This window comes from Parambassis ranga, chromosome 5 (assembly GCF_900634625.1).
Source record: "Parambassis ranga chromosome 5, fParRan2.1, whole genome shotgun sequence".
NCBI lineage: Eukaryota > Metazoa > Chordata > Actinopteri > Ambassidae > Parambassis > Parambassis ranga.
In genome coordinates, this window is record NC_041026.1 from 14,934,363 (window position 1) to 14,954,854 (window position 20,492).

The window sequence follows — 20,492 nt, forward strand, 5'->3', positions numbered from 1 at the left end:
ACCTTTTACGTTTAGATTTGCTAGATCAACTCCTCAACTTCGAGTCTCAGCTCTGGTTGTTGTCTGGAAGTTTAACAATCAATATGTGCCCACAAAAATATAGATATATTCCTTCTATTTACTAAAAAAGACAATGGGTGGTTTCTGGTTTTCTGACACCCACTTGACATGTGACAAAACCCCACTGATGGGTGTACATGAATTAAGCTGAGATTTATGCACTGAGGTACTTTCCCACTTCAGCATAATAAGAAAAATAATATTCCTATGTTGGTGGGGCTTTTCATCAGCTTTGTTTGTTGGTATGTTCAAGGACACTCTTGAGATCTATGGGAGGTATAGAAACACCTAGCAGGTGTAAAGTATAAACAAAATGACGTGTATGGTAGAGGGCATGCATGCAAACCATATGAAGATAACATTATCATGACATCTATAAAAACATCCTGCAGGCAAGACAGAGACAATGAATGCAAATAAATGATTAGATAAAGTTTAGAAGAGTACAGTAATGCTAGAAAATCGATAATGTGACAACGACAAGAAGAGTCAATGTGTGGTGTAAAAACGTCTTAGGTTTAAGCTCAAACATGAGCCAAGGAGAGCAGGTTTAGCTCCCACAGAGATTGTTTAAGATAACCTTGCCAATCAAACTTAACCACATGGCAGGCCTGGAGTGAAAGGTTGCTGGTGGAGAATTTGGTGTCGTATCATATCCATATTCATTCCATATGTTTGAAGTGGAAAGAAGGGGGCTTTAATAATCTTGGCTACATGATGTTCAAAGAGAGATGAGACATGGGGAAGAGGAGTATAGAGTGAATGAGGAACTTCAAAGGGTTCTTGCGTGTGCTCCACACATCCGTGTACACATGGCAAACACACTCATATGCACGTACGCTGTACTGTATTTACATATGCCTATGACCAAAGGCAGCAAAGGAACATGAGGGTAAAAGTTGTAGCACGAGAGGCGCACGTTTCATAATTACCACAACAATAAGTAAAAGGGAGTCGCTTTAAGTCAACATGCCAGGTGTGTTAACTGTGTCAGCCAAACAACTGCTCATAACTGGGTTCTTTTCACGGCGGCGTGATGAGGGCTGTGGTGCATGATCATACATATGTAAACAACCATCCTAAAGTGGATGTTTGAACTTTCAGTCAGGTAAGGCCTGTGAGGTATTAAGTATTGCATCACATCATACATTATGCATAAAAGAGCAGTATGAGTTAGGATAAGTCTAGAAGTGCCTCCGATTTTTTCCTTAGAAGTCAATCCACATTAGACTTAAAGCATGGACTCAAGACTTTTAGCATTTTCTTACTTTTAGAAATAAGGAATAAACAAGTTGAAAGCACAGGAGTAGTGTGGAGGTCCTATTTTTCTGTGCCCTGCAGTGCTACTTATCCACAGGTGAATTTGCTTTTTAGATATCTCCAATATAAATGAAAGTGGACAACACTCAGCTCATAGTGCTCTAGGTGCCAAAAACTATATTTACACAACTGAAAAAAAACTAATGTCTCTTTCCAGAAATCCTGTCCAGCTTAGTCAGAATTTCACAGACATTGTTATGAGTACAATTTATTTTCTAATGAAACACAGCCCTATCACTGCAGAGTGTACATCTACCCATGACAACAGACTTGTGCTATTGACAGTATAGGTTTGGATGTTAACATTAATGGTTTCCTCCTCAGTGGAGCTGGGATACCATTTGTTATGCTGCGTGATGTGCGATGGTATGACTGTCATATAACAGGATATTAATTAAGATTAGACATGAATAAACTGGTTACTGGTACTGAACTCACTCACTGTTGGCCTGATGAGCAGTTCCACTGAAGGCAGGCATACAAAGCAGCATTCACTTAAGTCTATGGATGTACAGTTATAACTACATCTCTCTCTCTCCATATGAGACACATGCCTCAAGCCAAAACAGCCTTTCATCCTCCCAAAGCCATGTATTATTGATGATTACACCAGAGAGAGACACTGAAACACACACTGTGCTTCCCAGTGTGACGGCTAGGTGTTGTGGAATGTGTGTGTGCGTGTGTGTACGTAACTAAACAAGGTGGGCTGGATTCCTGCGGTGATTAGCTGCTGAGTAATTGTCAGAGAGCCAATCAAAAGGCAGATGATGACATTAAAGCAGCCATTGGCTCATTCTCTCTACTGTCATCATGACAACAACCTCTGTGACCAACTACCATCTCCAGTATGTTATTTTTTTTTTCTTTGTTGCTCATAACATTTCATATGTGTGATGCCATCATTTCAAGCGTTTACTGACGCAACACTTGTGTTTACAATGAACCCTGCAGCCAGCATCGACACATAGAAAACTTCTTCAGAGAGTGCACTTAATATTCAACTTCTCATTTCCCCCCTATTTGAATATAAACAACAACCAGGCAGACCAGTGTTAGGCAAAGTAGTGCGGGATTGCCCCGCAGACATTTTTTAAAAACTCTTGAAAGAATTAATTCAAGCATTACATGTTTTAATTAGCTTATGAATTTTGCAGAAAAATGGAAGGTAAAAAACACACTGCTAGTATAGTTTCAAACGCAATAAGCTTATTTAAGAAATAAGCTCCTTGTTTCAAAAAGCAGCTGAGAAACAGCATAAAATGTTGATCTTACCTTATGATTTTACTTTCGATAATAACACTGAGGTGTTATGATATTTATGAGACACTACTTTCTAATATCATTGTCTTTTTTAAGTTATAGGTCAACTCAGGAATTTAGAATTATTTATAATTTAAATGTGAGAAAACAGTGAAAATGCCCCATGTCCATGGTTGTCTGTCCAACCTAACCTATGTTAGTCCTGTGATAGGCTCACGACCTGTCCAGGGTGTACTTACTGACCGCACTGATACACTCCAGCTCCCTCCAGTAGTACAGAACAAAGTGGGATCAGGAATGGTTCATCATTTTGTCTCTAATCTAAAGCTACACTGCTGCTCTAGAAACATGGATTGTTTACATTAAAGTTCAATATATGATATATAAATTTTTATCTGGGCACGGATTATTGGAGCAAAAATAGAGAATGTGTAAAAATTACTCTTTGTGATGTCATAGGAAAGGTAACAACACACATATTCAGACATATAAGGCATCAAGGAGGCAAACAAGGATTTTTACTTTCACTGTATCCCTACTGAAAAAATAAAATGCCCCACAAAGTCAAGAATGATCTTTCAGTGATAAAAAATAAATAAATCTTCTCTGAGTGGGCCTGTGGGTTGTTGCTGAGCCGGTGGGAATGTGCAGTACATTGATGTTTCTAATGAAGAGTGCTGAGCTCCATTGATCCACCGGGGATGAGAGTGAGCTGTCAAAAGCTATCAGGCAAGTCGAAGACCCATTTTCAGCTGTGTGTAGCTGAAGTGAGCACGGTACTGTGGAAGCACAAGGAAGAGCAGCTAAACTTCCCAAGGATATAGAAGTATAGAGAGGGAGAAACCAGCACACAGTGAGACAGCTGTGATCTGTGAAGCCGTCTCAGGGTTAAAGGGGTTATTTGTTCAGTAAATGTACATTATGCAGACAGTGAGGTGTATATGGGATCTTCAGGTTTGGTATTCAAGTAAGTTTTTTTCTATGAATTAACAAAGGACATTAAGGGATATAAAGAAAAGCACCAAATCAAACATTTAATAGCTGAAACTCAAGCGCTAAAATGAGCACAATTAACTGTACAAATCATATAAAGCTTCTTTCATATAGCTAACTTGTGAGTAAATAACCTGGCACCTGGCTCAATCTGAGAGAAGTATCAACATCAACCCATGAGCTGCTGTCAGTCAGTTATATTCAAGCACAGTTAACTGAAAACCTGCTGTGTGCTCAAACATTTCATCAGACATATTGTCAACTACCTAGCATGCTAGCTATCAACTTTAGCAATCAACTTTATTTACTGCTCCAGCAGTAACAGTGGCAGGTCAACATCAGCCGGGCATCCCTCCTCGTATTTCAGCTCTCGCCAGTGACTGAAAGCTGTTCCGATATTAATCATTATTCGAGCGCCCCCTTTATCTTTTCTTCATCTCCTCAGACATCAATTTTACTTTCTGTAGATCGTTTGAGTGAATGATTTGTGTTTGTGCTCTGTGTACGAATAAGATGTGCACATGCTCAGTGGTCTGTCAATCTGACAGCTTCATCACTGCTCTCTGACTGTGTGTTCAGTTTTGTTGCCACAAATTCCGAATAAATGACACGAGTGGATTTAAAGTACGGACTCCTCACTCATTTCACACTCTTCGGTTAATTCACTGCTTAGGCCATGACATCTTGGGTCTGAGGGTAGTCCTTCCCTTTTAGGTACGGGTTCCCACCTGAACCATAATGTTTCCTAGTGCCAACGCAGGTGACAGAGACAAAGGTGTCATTCAACCTAATGTGAGTTGATGTACCACCAGAGAGATTTTGGAAATAAAGTTTGGAGGCTGAAAAACTACAGTGTTGCTTTAATATCAGATGTTGACCTGAGGCCAGTGTATCCACTTCATTTCTATATTTGCTGCTACATTTTAACTCATAGCTCATCTGTGACACACACTCTGCTACATGTGCTGTAGACAGTGCTGTGTGTATTGTAAACAATAAAGCTGAATAAGGCTGAAACTACAGTACATGAAGACGTTAAACTTTACTAAGCAAGTATTTTTTTGACATTATGTTCTATACAAAATACTACAAGAAGATCCAGACTTGAGGTTATTGTGATACATATTCAGCTATTTGACAGATCCTCTGCCTGCTCCTTAAAGTATGTCATGTAAGACCAATGAGTAGCTCAGGGTCATGAGAAGTGACTGGGATTAACAGAGAATCAACACAGATCCTACACACAAACATGTGACCCTGAATATAAGTAGGGTTTATTCTAGCCTGCATTTGTTTTAATTAAATGCACCAGATATAAATTATCAAATATTTTATATCTTAATCACAAGATAATGAGTTTGACCCTGCCTGCTCCTTACAGTATGTTATGTAAGACCAGAGTAGCTCAAGAGTGATGAGAAATGATTGCTCTGTGGTTAGCCTGATTTCATTGACAAAAAACCACAAAAACTACACAAAATGTTTAAACCAAGAGACAACACATAAAAACATATGCAGCAGTCAAAGTGCAGATATAAGGACTGCTTGAACTGACCTCTTACAGACAGTTATGTTGTAATTGTGCAAGGAGGTTTTGCCGTACTTCATGTTTTGCTATTGTATGGTTGTGCTCCAGAATTGACAGCATGCATGCATGCATGCAAGCAGCCAAGCGTCTCACACTGACTCAGTCAAAGATCTCCAAACAGCAGATGAATAATCTGTCGCTTCAGCCTCCCAATCTCTCTCTCTGACGTTGCACCAACAACAGTAGTCACCAGTAATTACAGTGTGCTTGTAACCCTGTTACTAATACTGCACATACAAGGGCACTTTTAATCAGGAAAGTTGCAAGTGAAGAATAATCTTTCAGGCTTGTGTCGTCACCGGCTGGCAAAAAAGGGAGCAAATCTGCTGCTTTGCAAGGACTTAAGAACGATTATGAAACAGTAAAAATGCAATGCGTCAGTCAAACCGTTTCCAGCTCGGCCTGTGGTTACCCCGTCCATACACCTTCTGTGAAGCATGTGAAGCAGAAGCATGCAAATATTTCCGCACATTACAAGTCATATATGTAAAGCATTCGGGTAAGCATTGCTTAGCAGCATGACATTTCAGAGATGACCAATAATGAGGTCATTGTGTCTGCACCATTGTAGTGGTGGTGTGTGTCACTGTGTGTGAAGGGACTGTCAATAATAAAAAAAAGGAATGGAAAAGATGTGCATGCACAGGGAGGTGTTCAACAGGAAACTCTAGAAAATGGAAACTGCATCTCCACAGGAAATGGGTGAAACGTGCGCGTATTGCTATGTTTGTACATTAGCCTTTTGTGGCCTCTCTTCGGTACACTAGCAGAGTTTTGACACCACAGAAGCGATGATGTCAAGAAAATGACTTGTTTTGGAAAAACTAGTCTTGCTATTTTAGTATACCTTTAGTATATGTGTGACTGATTTGTGGGAGGATGAGCAGATAGTGTGTAGTCCTGGCTTACAACTTGTTTGACAATCGATGAATGTGTTTGCACGATCAGGTTTTTCCAGTAAACTCTTGCACATGCACATGACACATGCAAACTTATCCTAGTTTCAGAAACCTAGATACTGTTTCATGTAAACACTTCATCCAAGTTTCACCTGGATAGTGTCATGATGAAGCGTACAGGGATACAAATAACTGGTTTTTGCCATGTTTTATGAAAACCCCACGTTCAGAATATCAAAATCAGCACAAAACACAACATGATGTACATGTATATAGCACTATAGCATGCACATGCAAAACATCATACATTTTTCTTACCCTATGACATTTTAAAAGACACAAACTTTACACTAGAAGGGATTAAATCCACCAAGTTAAACCTTAAACTAGCTTTAAAATGCACATTTTATAAAAATATAATTTAAATACTGCTGTTAGAGAATGAAAGTCAAAAATATTATTTTTCCTATGGCCAAAATGTGTTGAAAAGTAATGATTAAATAATGTAACAGTGTTTAATAATATACATAGACTATGCATCTACTGTGGAACAACTATTCTTGCAGAAAATAAGTGCATGTTGGCAACACATCATTAGGCTACTCACCTTGCAGCGACGAGGTGACAGCTCAGTTGTGTTTTGGAGATATTTAAGCTGCGACTCGGTAAGTTTACAGCGCTTTTGTCGCAGATATGTGACAGCTTTACATTATTTAGCTAATGGGAGAAGCACAGAGAACTGTGCACTTTTGTAAATTAACACTCGCGTATGGGCACTAAGTTGCCCCTGCAGCCCATGATGATAAACCTCGCTCTTTTAAGCGGATAAAAAAATAGCCCGGTGCTGTATGTGTTTGGTGGTAGAAGATTGGCTACAATCGTCCATTATGATTTTTCACGGAACCAATCAGATTCCTTAAAAACGCAGCGCTGAGGTGCGCACGTTTAAAGTTACTACGTTGCCCGGTACAAACTGCACAACACGAGAGACGTATCCCGCCCGGCGGTGCTGCAACAGTGCTCAGAATAAGCAAACCTTACGAATACCAAACATGCGCTGCTCGAAATGTTTTATGGGAGATGTAGTCTTCTAAGCTGAGAGCTGATATTTTTTTTAGCCGCACATACACCGCAACAAAACTACATCTCCGCCATTTTTAATGTCACCAATAGTGCTTGCATCAGCGTGGACCTTACTCACCGGTAAAGTTACAGCTGCTTGGCTTGTCTGAAAGTGTATAAAAAAGTCCACTTTATCGCGGAGAAGCTACCAACGGCTAGATGAAGCTGTTCGTCAGTGAAGGCAATCCGCACTGCCTGAAGGTGTTAGCTGCGCTAGAAGTGACAGGAGTTCAGTGTGACGTTCAGTATGTCAACCACGAAGGTAAAAAGGCATGGTTAGCTTGACTGTACTATATGAACCTAACCGTATTTAATGAGTAGTATCAGTCATCGTGTGATAAAACCAGCACCGGCTAATAATTTCATGTAGTGTTGTGCTTAAGATGTGCTTTAACAGATTGGTTGTGACTGTTTATTAGCTAGCTAGCTGGATAACTAGCCCTCATTAGCTCAGTGACACCTGTCAGTCTGGGTGATCTGAGAAGCAGCTGGAAAAGACAGTTACTGGAGATCACTGTTTTGTTTGTCTTGTTTTTGTATTGTTTGTTGTTGCAGCTTCACCTGGCCATTGTTTAGCAATGTATAGTTACAGCTACAGTATACAAGTTGGATTGGTTTGCTGGACTGTTTTGAAACATTTAAACATCATCCAGTGAGATAATGAACACAGGTTTTAAGCAATACCTTCAGGTCAGGTACACCTGAACCTTCCAGTAGCTTCAGGTAAACACCTGAGTTGGCATTCATCCCACTGCCAGGCAGGCCAGGGGGCTGATGGTAGATGACCTGTATTCTGAAATGCACACATCGTGTACATTGTACATTGTACAAGAACTAATTGGATCTCTTCATGTATTGGGTTAGTGAAGTAACTTAATCATTCAGCTTAAATATCCCTTGACAGTGTTGGTTAAGCTGTTGTCAAGCTGAGCTGACATGGCTTTTCTTGTAAACAAAGTCTCTTCCTCATTTATTATAGTAGTAAAGCATCTCTGTCTGCTGTATAAACCAATGTACTGAATTCTTGAGTCACGACAGGGATCTGCCTACATTGTCTTCTTCCATAAAGACTTGATAAAACGCAAAATCCAGTCTTCTTGGCATTATCTAATCAAACATGCTTGTTATGTTTTTTTTGCAGAGAAAGTGGTGCCTTTCCTCAGCCGTCCAGCTCGACCAGCCCTGCTCCTGCCCAGTGGACAACACCTTTTCAGCTCCAATGCCATTTGTCGGTCAGTGTACTATACATGGTCATTCTTGGCTGGCTATTTATACATCCTAATGAGTCAGTTTAGCAAGCAGTTTGATAGGTTTTTAAGCTGTGACTCTGTAAACCCACTGTAATTGGTTCAGAGATCAGTATCTCAAACCTAAAGCTGACTTAGTTTATTTCATAAACTAAAAATGACCTGATGAAGAATGCATTTATTTGTTGTCAATAAAAATGTAAGTTGTTACATGTTTATAGCATGTTGCAGATATTTGTATTTTGTCTGACAGGATTTCCATTAGTTTTTATCATGTTTGATCTCCTCAGATACTTATTTGAAGTAAAAGGGAATGAAACCAGCGAGCTTTGCAGTCAGTGGCTTGAATGGGAGGCCACAGAACTTCAGGTGAGCTCTACACAAATAATCTGAAATCGTTTTAGTGGTCATCTGGTCCTCTGTGTCATATTTAAGTAAAACTTAGTGACAGTTCTTTGTTTTACTGCTGATCTTTTGATATTTGATCAATTTTAATTAACCTCTGTTTTGTCTTATTTACCCAGCCTGCACTGTTGCAGGCTCTTTACATGGCAGTGCTACAGGGAAAAGGAGCAGAGGTGTCCACAGTCCTCCAGGGTCCCCTAAACGTCCTGGACCAAAGCTTGAGCAAAGGGACCGTTCCATATTTAACTGGGGTACAGTATCCACATCTTCTGTTTGGCTGTTGTATTTGTCAATTCGTCACAGAATATACAGACATATTTAGTCAAAAGAGACCTTTTTGCAGTACATTTAAGTAAGTAAACTCATACGGTATCTCATGACCCCATCTGTTGTTTCACATCTGGTCACAGTTCTTTGCATAAAACAAAGAAAAAAACATGGTAAACAATCACAGCTGTAGATATAGTCCTTGTTTAATGAGATGTAAGCACACAAAACAGCTGCAGAGTCTTCCTCACTACTGTTAAATATGTAGTAAGTTACAACTCTCAGGTGAATCCTTCTTGATTGTTGAGGATTTATAATACATGGTACATTTATAATATATAAAATAAATAAATAAATAATCAATAAAATATAATAATGTGGTGTGTTTCAGGAAGCCGTTTCACTTGCAGATGTTGTTTTGTGGGCTGCCCTGTATCCTGTGTTATCTGATTCTTCACTAGCACTAAGTAAGTACAAATATTGTTTATATATTTACTTGCGGATTTGTTCAAATATGTTTCATTTTCAAAATATTAATAAAAATTCAAAAGCCATTTAACACTGAAGTCTATGAGAGAGCCCTTCAATGAGGGTCATCAACGAGGGTCATCTGCCAAAACCTCCTACAAATTTCAAGCTACAGACTCCATTTCAGTCTTAAAACGCTCACAAGATGCTGCTCTATCAAACTTGTATTCAGAATTTTCTAATTGCAAATCGTTTCTGCGTGCCAGGCTCTCAAAGTGGTTTTTGAGGTCTACTATGAGTTCAACATTAGTGTGTTGCATGGAATGTTGGGAGCCAGAGTGGATGATGTCATCACTCAGAGTGGAGAGAGGCTGAGGAAATGCCTAAAAAGATCTCTCTAGACTGCACTCCGGCCTGCACCTTCCATCTAACTGGGATCATTTTTATATCACTCGTTAGCTTTTTGACGGTGTGACTCCTAAAACAACACCAAACCGTTTGGCAGGTACAGCCAGCTGTTCGGGGAGAGTGCCGGTCATTCTTCCATTAAGACATAATGTAAAACCAAAAACAGAGAAGCAGAGCAGCCATATTTTCTAACTCACCGCCATCTCCACATCTTTGACATCATAGACATAAAAATGATACTGTGTTGTAGAGCAACTTCTTGCGATTCTCATGGTGTCCATATTTTTTGTCTGAAGGCTTCGGTTTGGACAAAACCAGAAGTTGTTTAGAGGGTGTTTTTACATTGGAAAGCTGTATACTACTTTTCCACATTCAAATCACATAGCCTGTGCTGATAATTTTCATTGCTTTATTTGTCTCATTGCTAAACATTTGAATTACTTATTTATTTTTTCCATTTCCCTATCTGTGTTTCAGGTGAACATAAGTCTGTGAAGGCTTGGTTTGACCAGGTGGCTGCCATGCAGAGTTGCCAGTCAGCTGCTCAGAAAGTGCTGCAGGGAAAAGGCCTGCAGGGCATGAAGAGCTACATGCAGAGGCAGCCAGCGCCTCAGAGCAGTCAGTGCAAAGCTGCACAGCCATGCAACAACAGCCCTGCTGAGGTATCTGCCAGATCATCAGGATTACACTGAGATTTAAAGAGTTGTTACTGAACAGTGTGGACCTGAAGGAGCTTCAGTGTCTGACTGCACATGTGCATATGCCTCAGGATGATGTTCCATGTCTTTTTTTGTGTCTTCTTCAAATTATATATATGCACTGCAGTAACTTGGTTGCATGGTTTGAATTCACCTCACCTAAGCTAAGCAGTGTTCCCTTGTAAACCCGATGTAGTAACAAAGTGAGACTCAGCATGGCTCAATGAATGATAAATTGACACCTGTGATGGGAGATGGAACATGTAGAAGTTACATCACTTTTCTTCGTGTTCTATACTCTCCCTCTTGTATAAGCATTATAAGGATTTTACTGTGTCAATCAAATTTAGGAGCCGCAGTTAATGCCAGTGAGAGGAAGCAGAACATGTGGATCACTTGTCAGTGTGTGGAAAATGCCAACCTTATTTGGTTTAATTTTGAACTAATGATTGTGGTTTGTTTAGGGTGAAGAAGGTGAGCGTGTTGTTTCAGTGGAGGAGATGGAAGCAGCTACTCTCACATGGAGTAGGGGGTTGGACAGCACTGTGCCTGCTGACAGGCAACACCCCATGTAAGTAACACTCACAAAGTTGTAATTTGCAAATCGGACAGGTTGCATGACTGACACTGGTGTATATGCTGGCGTGCGGGGGATGCGTCCTGCATATTTTAATTTGGGATGATGTGTTATTCATATCTAACTAGAGACTTGTTGTATAAAGGCCAAATCAATATCAGTTCCGTTTATCTGTTCCATCAGTTTGCCACAGGAGGGCAAGCGAAACATCCTGGTGACCAGTGCCTTGCCTTACGTCAACAATGTCCCCCACCTGGGTAACATCATCGGCTGTGTCCTCAGTGCGGATGTCTTCTCCAGGTAGGAAGTTCTGATCTCCACCTTTTTACACAAGCTTTAAAAAATACTAAAGCAATCCCAATTGTAGAAAATGCAGACACCTATTTTCATTCACTATCTGAAAGCAATCACAAGACTCAAGAATATCCATTCTCTGAATCACTTAGTCCAATCCTGGTAGACCTCTAAAAGGTGGAACCCAGGGGAGCATTCTTATTACATGCATGGAAAAGTCATCTTTTTGTCTAAACTACTGCATCTATCAACCTCCTCCTCTCAGGTATGGCCGCCTGCGAGGCTGGAATCTGTTGTATGTGTGTGGCACAGACGAGTATGGCACAGCTACCGAGAACAAGGCCAGGGAGGAGGGCCTGACACCGCAACAGATCTGTGACAAGTACCATGCTGTTCACTCCAGCATCTACAAATGGTTCCAGATTGACTTTGACTTTTTTGGCAGAACCACCACTGAGAAGCAGACAGAGTAAGTGAGGAAGTAAAAAATAGAATCTACCCTTTTTTAGACGGGTAGATTCCAACATCGGTAGGATGTAAAATGTGATGTGGTATGAAAGACACATTTTTTCCATATGATTACTATACACATTACATAATGCAGGATTAGCATAATCTTGTTGTACTTTCTGTAATGGACATCTAGCCCACCACCATAAATTCTAGTGTAGTTAATCTCAGAGATTATAGAGCTTGATTGTTGGAGTACTACTCATTCATTCCCAGTGGTCCATTGGAAAAAATGAAAATATATATTTTTATTGAAGCATAGAAAGTAAGATGGTGTGATGTGGAAATTGTTTAGGTGTTATAAATAATGATTTCTATCTATTTAAAATGGACAAGGGAATACAAAAGTAAGGCAGTGAAGATTTGACCTAAATCCTTAGTGCTTGTACATTGAAAAGGATTACAAATATAAAAAAAAAAACTCTTGTTGTGGGGCCTGTCCTTTGATAGAGTACAACATAAAAGGCATCAAACACCATGCACCAGCACCCTGTTCTTTAAGAAATAAAAATAGCCCACAGATTAGACTTGATTCATGAGAAATGCTTTAGATGTTAGGTCTCTTGCCAGCTGACTACCAAAGATTTACTGTCAGCTTTGCTTTTTAATTCTATTTTACCTCACAGCTTCACTATGCAAATTCTTTTTTTTCCCCCAGTCTTCTATTTTACTATATTGACCCAGTAAGCATTTTCTCACTAACATGCGATGGTTGAAAACCTAGCACATATGGTTTTTAAAATCCTTCCATGTTAACGCTCTTAGTCTCAGCAGTCACAGAGCATAATGGATCCCTTCTTTGTAGGAGTCAGCATCTTAGACCTCCAGAAAGTGGTCTGCAGTAGCTGTTATGTTATCCTCACTGTCAAAATGAGCAGCACTGAGCACTTCGACCTTCTTCTCTCTAAGCTGATCATGTTTTAATGATCGATTTCTCCCACATAACACAACAATGACAAATTATTTGCACACCTTTATCCTTACGCTGGTTTTTGTTTATTTCAGGATTGCTCAGGATATTTTCTGGAAACTCCACAAACATGATTTCCTGGTTGAAGACACTGTGGAGCAACTTCGCTGTGAAAACTGTCAGCGTTTCTTGGCTGACCGCTTTGTGGAAGGCAGCTGTCCACACTGCAACTATGCAGAAGCTCGCGGTGATCAGTGTGACAAATGTGGACGTCTCATCAATGCTGTGGAGCTCAGGGTGAGTGAGGTGTCATGAGCCGTTTCTTGTGACTTGTAGCATTTGATGACAATAAAGAGAATGATGGCGGTACAGACTGGAATGTCGAATGTTACTTTACATTTTTGAAAATTCTTGTTGGCACTAATAATACTTCTAAAATATCTGTAAAAATGTGACATGAGAGGCTGTTAAATCCTTTTTCATGGATTTTTAGTTCAATGGTCTCAATCAATGATTTCTGCTTTACACAATGTTAAATGTTAATAAGTTTTTTTTTATTTCTTGTGGAGAAGCACTACAAATTGTAAGACTAGAATAAATGCTTCTTTAACATTATTATTCCTGTTTGTAAAAAATATGCATGATAGGGGGAAAATCTACTGATACATGGGAAATGGGCGTTAAGAGAGCAGCTGCAACATATATTCAGATTACATCACTTGTTTGAGCTGCAGTATATTTCTGGTCTATTTAAGATGCTGCTGCAGAAGTCTGTGCCTCTTTTATGACATGTATCTCCTCATTAGTGCAGAGCTGTGATTCTACAAAGACTTAATCTGTAATCATAAAGGCCGACTCCATAATGTGCTATTTGCAGTTAATGTACTGTGGCATTTTTGATGCACTGGAATTCTTTGTTTCTCTTATGCTCCCACATAGGAATAGATATTGATCAAAATGGCAAATTCTGCTAAAATACATTTTTGTCCCCTCCAGGACCCTCAGTGTAAGGTCTGCAGGCAAACTCCTGTCATCCGCTCCTCCAAACATCTTTTCCTGGACCTGCCAAAGGTAAACTTTTCACTTTGCAATGGAATGTACATCAACTTTGGAATGTACAGAGTTGTGTATACTTTGGTTGCAGGGAGGGGAAAAAATAATCCGGTTTAGTAAGTTTAAGTTTCTCCCTAAGGACAGCTTTTGAAAAGCTGTTATCCCTATGGTAATGTTATTATATAAACGGTTTCACTCCTCAGAAAGCTGTGCTTTAGAGTTAAGACGGTGGCTGTTTTTGTCAGCATTCACATTCTACTTTCTGTCATGCAGCTAGAGTCCCAGTTGGAGCAGTGGCTGGACAAGTCAACCGGCGCAGGAGACTGGACAGCAAATGCAAAACAGATCACTCGGTCCTGGCTGAGAGATGGACTCAAACCTCGATGCATCACTAGAGACTTACAGTGGGGAACACCAGTACCTCATCCTGACTTTGATAAGAAGGTCTCCCTTTTATTCAAACTTAATAATCCCACTTGAGAAGATAATGTGTAGAAGAGTAGAATAGTCCATTGTGAGTCAGGACTCTCTTTCTGCGTCTGCAGGTGTTCTACGTGTGGTTCGATGCCCCTATTGGTTATCTGTCCATTACCGCCAACTACACCGACAAATGGGAAAAGTGGTGGAAGAATCCCCAGCAGGTAGCATCTGTCAACTCATTCACCCCAACATGTTGTCAGAATTTATGAACCATTCAGAGTTCTGATGCAAAGGCTTGGTGCAGATTTTTTTTTGTCCTGGTTTTGGCACAGAATGGGACTGATTGTTTTTTTTGTTTTTTCATGGCCCCATCTGGTCTTTTTCACCCTCCATTAGAACAAAGTGTAATTCCTAACCCCATATAAACCTCTGTAAAACAGAAAAAGACGTAACCCCTTTGTTTATAAATGAATCAGGCGTTCTGCTTCACGCCTATAACTAAAGTCCCAATAAGATCAATCTATACGTGGTTTTCTGCATGTTTAATTTGTGATGCTCCCTCACACAGATAAGTGAGTATTGTCACACTGGAAACAGTTGCTGGTTGTCTAGCTTTAGATCTGACCTTTGCTTTGCTTTCTCTGACTCATCTCATCTCTCTCCACCTAAAACCCCAGGATTGAGCTCCTGTTATGAGTGTGTGATGTCCTGTATTTGCAGAGAGAGAGACAGGGAAAGAGGGTTGGGGGTTGGGGAAGAGCAGATAAGTCCTCTTTGAACAGGATGATCTCATGATGATCTAATATGATGTCATCCTCACTGTGTAGTATTGTCTCTCTGCCACCAGGTGGAGCTGTACAACTTCATGGCCAAAGACAATGTGCCATTTCACAGTGTGGTGTTCCCATGCTCCCTACTGGGAGCTCAGGACAACTACACTCTTGTCAACCACCTCGTAGCTACTGGTAAGCATTGTGATTTCTGTGTTTGATTTATTATCGGTGTGATTTTTGGCTGCTTTGCAACTTGAAATAGTTTTAAAAACACAAAAGTGCACATACAACAAGGAATATGATAATTTGACTTGACCACAATCTGTGCCATAACTTCCCTCTCAGAATATCTGAATTACGAGGACACCAAATTCTCCAAGAGTCGTGGTGTGGGTGTGTTCGGAGACATGGCAAAGGACACAGGCATCCCATCTGATGTGTGGCGCTTCTACCTTCTGTACGTGCGTCCAGAGGGACAGGATTCGGCTTTCTCTTGGTCTGACATGGCTATGAAGAACAACTCTGAGCTGCTCAACAACCTGGGCAACTTCATCAACAGGTTAGTAATAGTCATATGTGTCAAAGAGAATCCAGCTGTCTGTATATGATTAACAGATTTAATCTCAACTTCAGATTTTGACTTAATAAGCATTCTAGGCTGTTTAACACACCTTATTGTTTCCTGATTTTGTGACATCATCAGTTTTATTGTAGTTTATATCAGTCACCAGTGAAAGTAGAAATAGGGCAATCCACCTCAAGGTGTTCACATTAAGTTTCACTCAAAGAGTAAACATGCAGCAAAACTGTCATGCAGTCCAATTAGCAACTTTTAAGTTTCCAGATTGTTGTACTCATTGGAAAAAAAAAGTCTGTTACAGCAGCAACTATTACAAGAGGTTCACCCCAGTTTTCTGAATTTGTTTGGGATGGCGTAATTTAGCCCCAATTACATCGCCTCAAATGATTTTTAAAAGATCAGGGTTAAATCCCACATCAAAGATTTTTCTCAGCAGCTTTTTTTCAAAGTACCTTGATCTTCAAAATTGGTCTCGGGCAGCAACGCTGATGCCTAATTGGCTCAAAAATATCTTGTAGATTGCAGCCAGCCTAAGGTGTTGGGAGGTAGAAAGCACTATGCCACAGAAAGGAAATTCTGTCCTTGCCTGAATCCAAACCCTGAGTCCACATCATCACTAGTGACAATGTGCCAATCTTACCTGTTTTTTTTTTTTTAGATTTACAGATGATTCAGGGCATTCGTTGACAAACCCAAAAGTTTTATTTAAAAGCTCTTGGGTTTGTCAAATTGGCTTAAAAAAAAATCCCACCCTATTTTTTTTTCATTTTAGCAGTCGAAATATTGATTTTTCCCAAAAGGAAACATCCTCAGGGATTGACAGTCTCACTAATTAAAAGACTAAAACAAATTAAGGTCAATTGAAGTTCATGCTCACACATCAGAATCGCAGTTTATTGTAATCTTGTAATTCTTGTCAGAGCATTTTTGGTCTAGCAGACCTTCCTCAGAGCCTGAGAGATGGGTAAAATATAGAACAGAGTGTTGCATCAGACATGACAAAAACTTTCTCACTACGAGCATCCTCCTCATGTACACACAGTACCCATATCAAAAATGACTTGTTCCTGACAGAGCTACAATTTAGAGGCGATCAAGGGCCTGCGAAGTGGCTCCGTGCTGTACACTGTTGTGTTAGTTTACGCTAGCAGAGCACGGTATTACTGTTAGCAACAAAATCTATCATTTATAAACAATTAGCCTGACCCTGGTTCTGCTCTCTCTTACAGCCTTACTCCAGCATTTTTCTCTGACCTCTTGCTTTTTTTCTTTTGTTATACAAACCCCCCATCTCTCTCCCTCTCTCTCTCCTCCAGAGCCGGCATGTTTGTCACCAAGTTCTTTGAGGGCTGTGTGCCTGTCATGGAGCTACAGCAGGAAGATAAGAAGCTCCTGGCTCTTGTGGGCTGGGAGCTGCAGCAGTACACCCAACTCATGGACAAAGTCAAGTAAGACCAGTCGTAACACATCCCAGAAATGGCAGAAGAATGTTGGGAAGTTAGTATTTGTGTAATTAAAATTATTTTTAAGAGGGAATATTACTGCTTTTAATTCAGCGATTATAATTACTGATCCCTAATATTTAAAGAAAAGTATGTGTAATTTACTGGTTCGCATTTGGACAAACACAATTTTTATGTGCTTGTCATATAAACTATTGTGAAATGTTTCACCAGAATCCGTGACGCCCTGAAACACATCCTGAACATCTCTCGTCATGGTAACCAGTACATTCAGGTCAACGAACCCTGGAAGAAAATCAAGGGAGGAGACACAGAAAGGTGAGGTGGCCCTGACCAGCTTAACAAAATCTCTCCCTCTGTGTAGTATTATAAAGCATAAAGAGAGAATTCTTAGATCCAGAGAATGGAAACCGATTAGTTTATTCTCAATCTCAAAAGATACAAATGTAAATAGGAAATATTTGTATCTGCATCCTGGTAGAGGAGCAAGAATTACAATCTAAATTCTTAACCGAAACATTTTATATTCATATTGTGTCTAACTGCTTTGTTTGTTCACTTCAGGCAACGTGCTGGCACAGTGACTGGAGTTTCTGTGAATGTCGCCTGCCTGCTGTCAGTGATGCTTCTGCCTTACATGCCATCAGTCAGCCAAACCATCAGGGATCAACTTAACGCCCCTCAATCTTGTATCAATACCATGTTGCAAGGCTCCGGCACCTTTGTCTGTGCCCTGACTGCTGGCCACCGCATTGGCACTGTGAGTACAACCTGGACACGTTGCAAAACACATATCCAGTATGCAGACACTGGGTGATACAACGAGGAGGCAACAATCTGTTAATATTTTAGTACTCTTGAGGACATTGTAGTTTTTAAAATAATAGCCCGGTCGGTGTTCGGAGGCCATAGCCTTCGAGCAAACGGCAAGTTTCTCTCAGGCCACTTGTCCCCTTAGGTGTGTAGTGACCTGTCTGCCAAAGCCACATTACGAAGAATGTCATGACCCCCCCTACTGTGGTCCTACCGTTGTTTGTTAGAATTTCGATTTTTGTTCCGATGGTAATCAGGAATTGTAGAACTCTTAAGTTATATATGTGTTTGTATAATGCTCTTTGTTTGAAAAATTACCATGGAGCCTCCAGGTGAAGCTTTCAGCTACGCTGGCCTTGGGCTGAATCAACAATTGCATATATATTTTTAATTATTACTTTTTATTGCCTCTCCTTCCTCCCCGTCCCAGGTCAGTCCGCTGTTCCAGAAACTGGAGGCGGACCAGATCGAGTCTTTGAAGAAGAGATTCGGCGGACAGCAGGTATTTGATGTTTATGACGCCTAATGGTCTGTGCATGAGTTCATGAGATGGGTCATGTAGGAATATAGATTCACCACTTATGAATAATGAAACAAGAAAGAATTGACAATGCTAAGCCGTTCACGGGTTTGTCAAACTGTTGTCAGGAATAAGAACTTGTACATAATTGACGTGTCCACCTTAGGAAGAATAATACAAGCCAACACATTGTAAATGTGTTAAATTATTTATCAGGTGTCTGTCATGTAGATAAAAATAATCCCTCTCTAAACCCTCTTGCCCTAGCCTGAAGAGGAGCCATGTGAAAAGAAGGTATTGAATGGTATTTGTTTGTACAGTCGGTCCACACCGTCGATGCTGTGTCAGTGTTGATTACCGCACGCCTCCACTAACAGCCAATTTAACATTTTTTTATAGTTTGACTCTTTTACTCATCCCCATGTTGTACCATGAGATTCCGTGTCTATTCACCCGTAATGACTCACACATTCCAATTGGCATTTTGAGTGATGAGTGTTATTGTTTGAAATGAAGTAATCTGTAAAGATAATAACCGTCAAAATGCCCAAAATTCAAACATCTTCATCCGTCTGTTTCCACCTTCAGCCGACACTTGGAAGCGCTGCCAGCAGCCATCCTGCTGCGGTGCCAGCTCCTGCGGCTCCCGTTGAGGTGGCGACGGTGAATGGAGTGGACCCGGAGAAAGCCAAACAGCTCACACAGGCTGTGGCTGAGCAGGTTAGATCGCTGGCGGGGAGCTTAAATGCAAATTTGGAGTTTACATTTTAAGATATGGAATTAATAATCTCTGTTTAGAATAGCCGTGTTTATTATTTGGAATAAAATAACGGTAATTTACCTATTTCCTGTATAACTGGGAAAGCAAGCCAATGTCGTTTCTCGTAAACACGAAATCACGCGTGCGGCAAACTATTGCCAAATTAAATTTTTTGTAACATGTATGTTTGCAAACAATGACTGCAATAATTGTTTTGTTTTCAAATTAAATATAGTTTGTATTATTAATTCATCCATTTCAGAATTCGGTGTATAAATCTTCAATATTTCTAAAGACCAAAGTGCAAAGATTGGTCTTGCCAATTGCACACCATAATTTTAAAAAATTTTTCTCCATCAAATGTATAAAATGTTGTTATGTTTTTTATTGTAGGGGGACAAAGTCCGAGCACTCAAAACCCAGAAGGCGGACAAGGCCGTGATCACAGCAGAGGTAGCCAAACTGCTGGACCTGAAGAAACAGCTGGCTCTTGCAGAGGGGAAGAGCCCTGAGCCTGCACCACAGAAGGGCAAGAAGAAGTGAGACAGACAAAAACATGACGATGGTTAGTCAGAGGAAGAAAGGACGAGGATGGTTTGAGGTGTTATAGTGGAGAATGGGAACAAGATGTACACTAAGAGAGAGATGAGGGTATTAGCTTAAGGCAAAGCCTTGCCAGGATCTAAGACAATGTGGTATTGGCACTGAGGACTAATGAAACGCCGGATAGGCCGACAGGGAAATGAAAACACACAAAGAGAGAGTCAAATGAATACAGCTACAGAATGAAGGGATTTTTCCAAATCCCTACACCAAAAGAAACTGATTTTATACTCTCCCCATGATAGAGCCAGCATACTATATTAGCGTTGGAAGGTGTGTTTCACATCTAAAGATGTTTTTACATCCTGTGGAAAAAATGTTTTTGCCTTTTTGCGACAAATACCCTTTTCAGAATTTTTGGGGATCTATAAAATAAATGGCTGATCAAGAAATTAAAATATCTGTACTCCTTCTCCTCCCCCCCTTCCTCATTTACCTCTGGTTTGTACTATTTTCTACATTAAAATACACAAAACAA

General features: G+C 40.2%; 2 protein-coding genes across 5 annotated transcripts in view; one reads left to right on the plus strand and one right to left on the minus strand.

The window, feature by feature from the left end:
- arhgap9 (Rho GTPase activating protein 9) overlaps positions 1-6,933 on the minus strand; it is a 36,244-nt gene extending 29,311 nt beyond the window's left edge. For all 3 annotated transcript variants that reach the window (XM_028405989.1, XM_028405990.1, XM_028405988.1), the window contains exon 1: positions 6,731-6,933. The gene's annotated coding sequence lies outside the window, so the exon portion shown is untranslated. The remainder of the gene's footprint in view (positions 1-6,730) is intronic.
- Positions 6,934-7,291: 358 nt separating this feature from the next.
- Positions 7,292-20,406, plus strand: mars1 (methionyl-tRNA synthetase 1). 2 transcript variants are annotated; one of them, XM_028405945.1, is made up of 22 exons: positions 7,292-7,507; positions 8,387-8,477; positions 8,783-8,861; positions 9,017-9,148; positions 9,556-9,631; positions 10,518-10,702; positions 11,203-11,309; positions 11,499-11,615; positions 11,875-12,078; positions 13,125-13,326; positions 14,026-14,100; positions 14,356-14,526; positions 14,628-14,723; positions 15,350-15,467; positions 15,621-15,834; positions 17,172-17,303; positions 17,532-17,636; positions 17,883-18,078; positions 18,562-18,633; positions 18,919-18,945; positions 19,240-19,371; positions 19,805-20,406. In XM_028405945.1, exons 1-22 carry the CDS (start codon positions 7,405-7,407, stop codon positions 19,952-19,954), a joined length of 2,784 nt encoding a protein of 927 aa, XP_028261746.1. In that variant the 5' UTR covers positions 7,292-7,404; the 3' UTR covers positions 19,955-20,406. The 2 variants fall into 2 exon arrangements, with proteins under 2 accessions (XP_028261746.1, XP_028261747.1); XM_028405946.1 differs by lacking the exon at positions 18,919-18,945.
- Positions 20,407-20,492: the final 86 nt, after the last annotated feature.

What these genes read in the sequence shown, in the direction of transcription:
- mars1 (XM_028405945.1), top strand. Translation starts at nt 7,405, where the DNA reads ATGAAGCTGTTCGTCAGTGAAGGCAATCCGCACTGCCTGAAGGTGTTA. An exon ending in GCTGACAGGCAACACCCCAT is followed by an intron (nt 11,310 to 11,498) that starts GTAAGTAACACT and finishes CTGTTCCATCAG; the next exon opens with TTTGCCACAGGAGGGCAAGC. An exon ending in CAACCACCTCGTAGCTACTG is followed by an intron (nt 15,468 to 15,620) that starts GTAAGCATTGTG and finishes CTTCCCTCTCAG; the next exon opens with AATATCTGAATTACGAGGAC.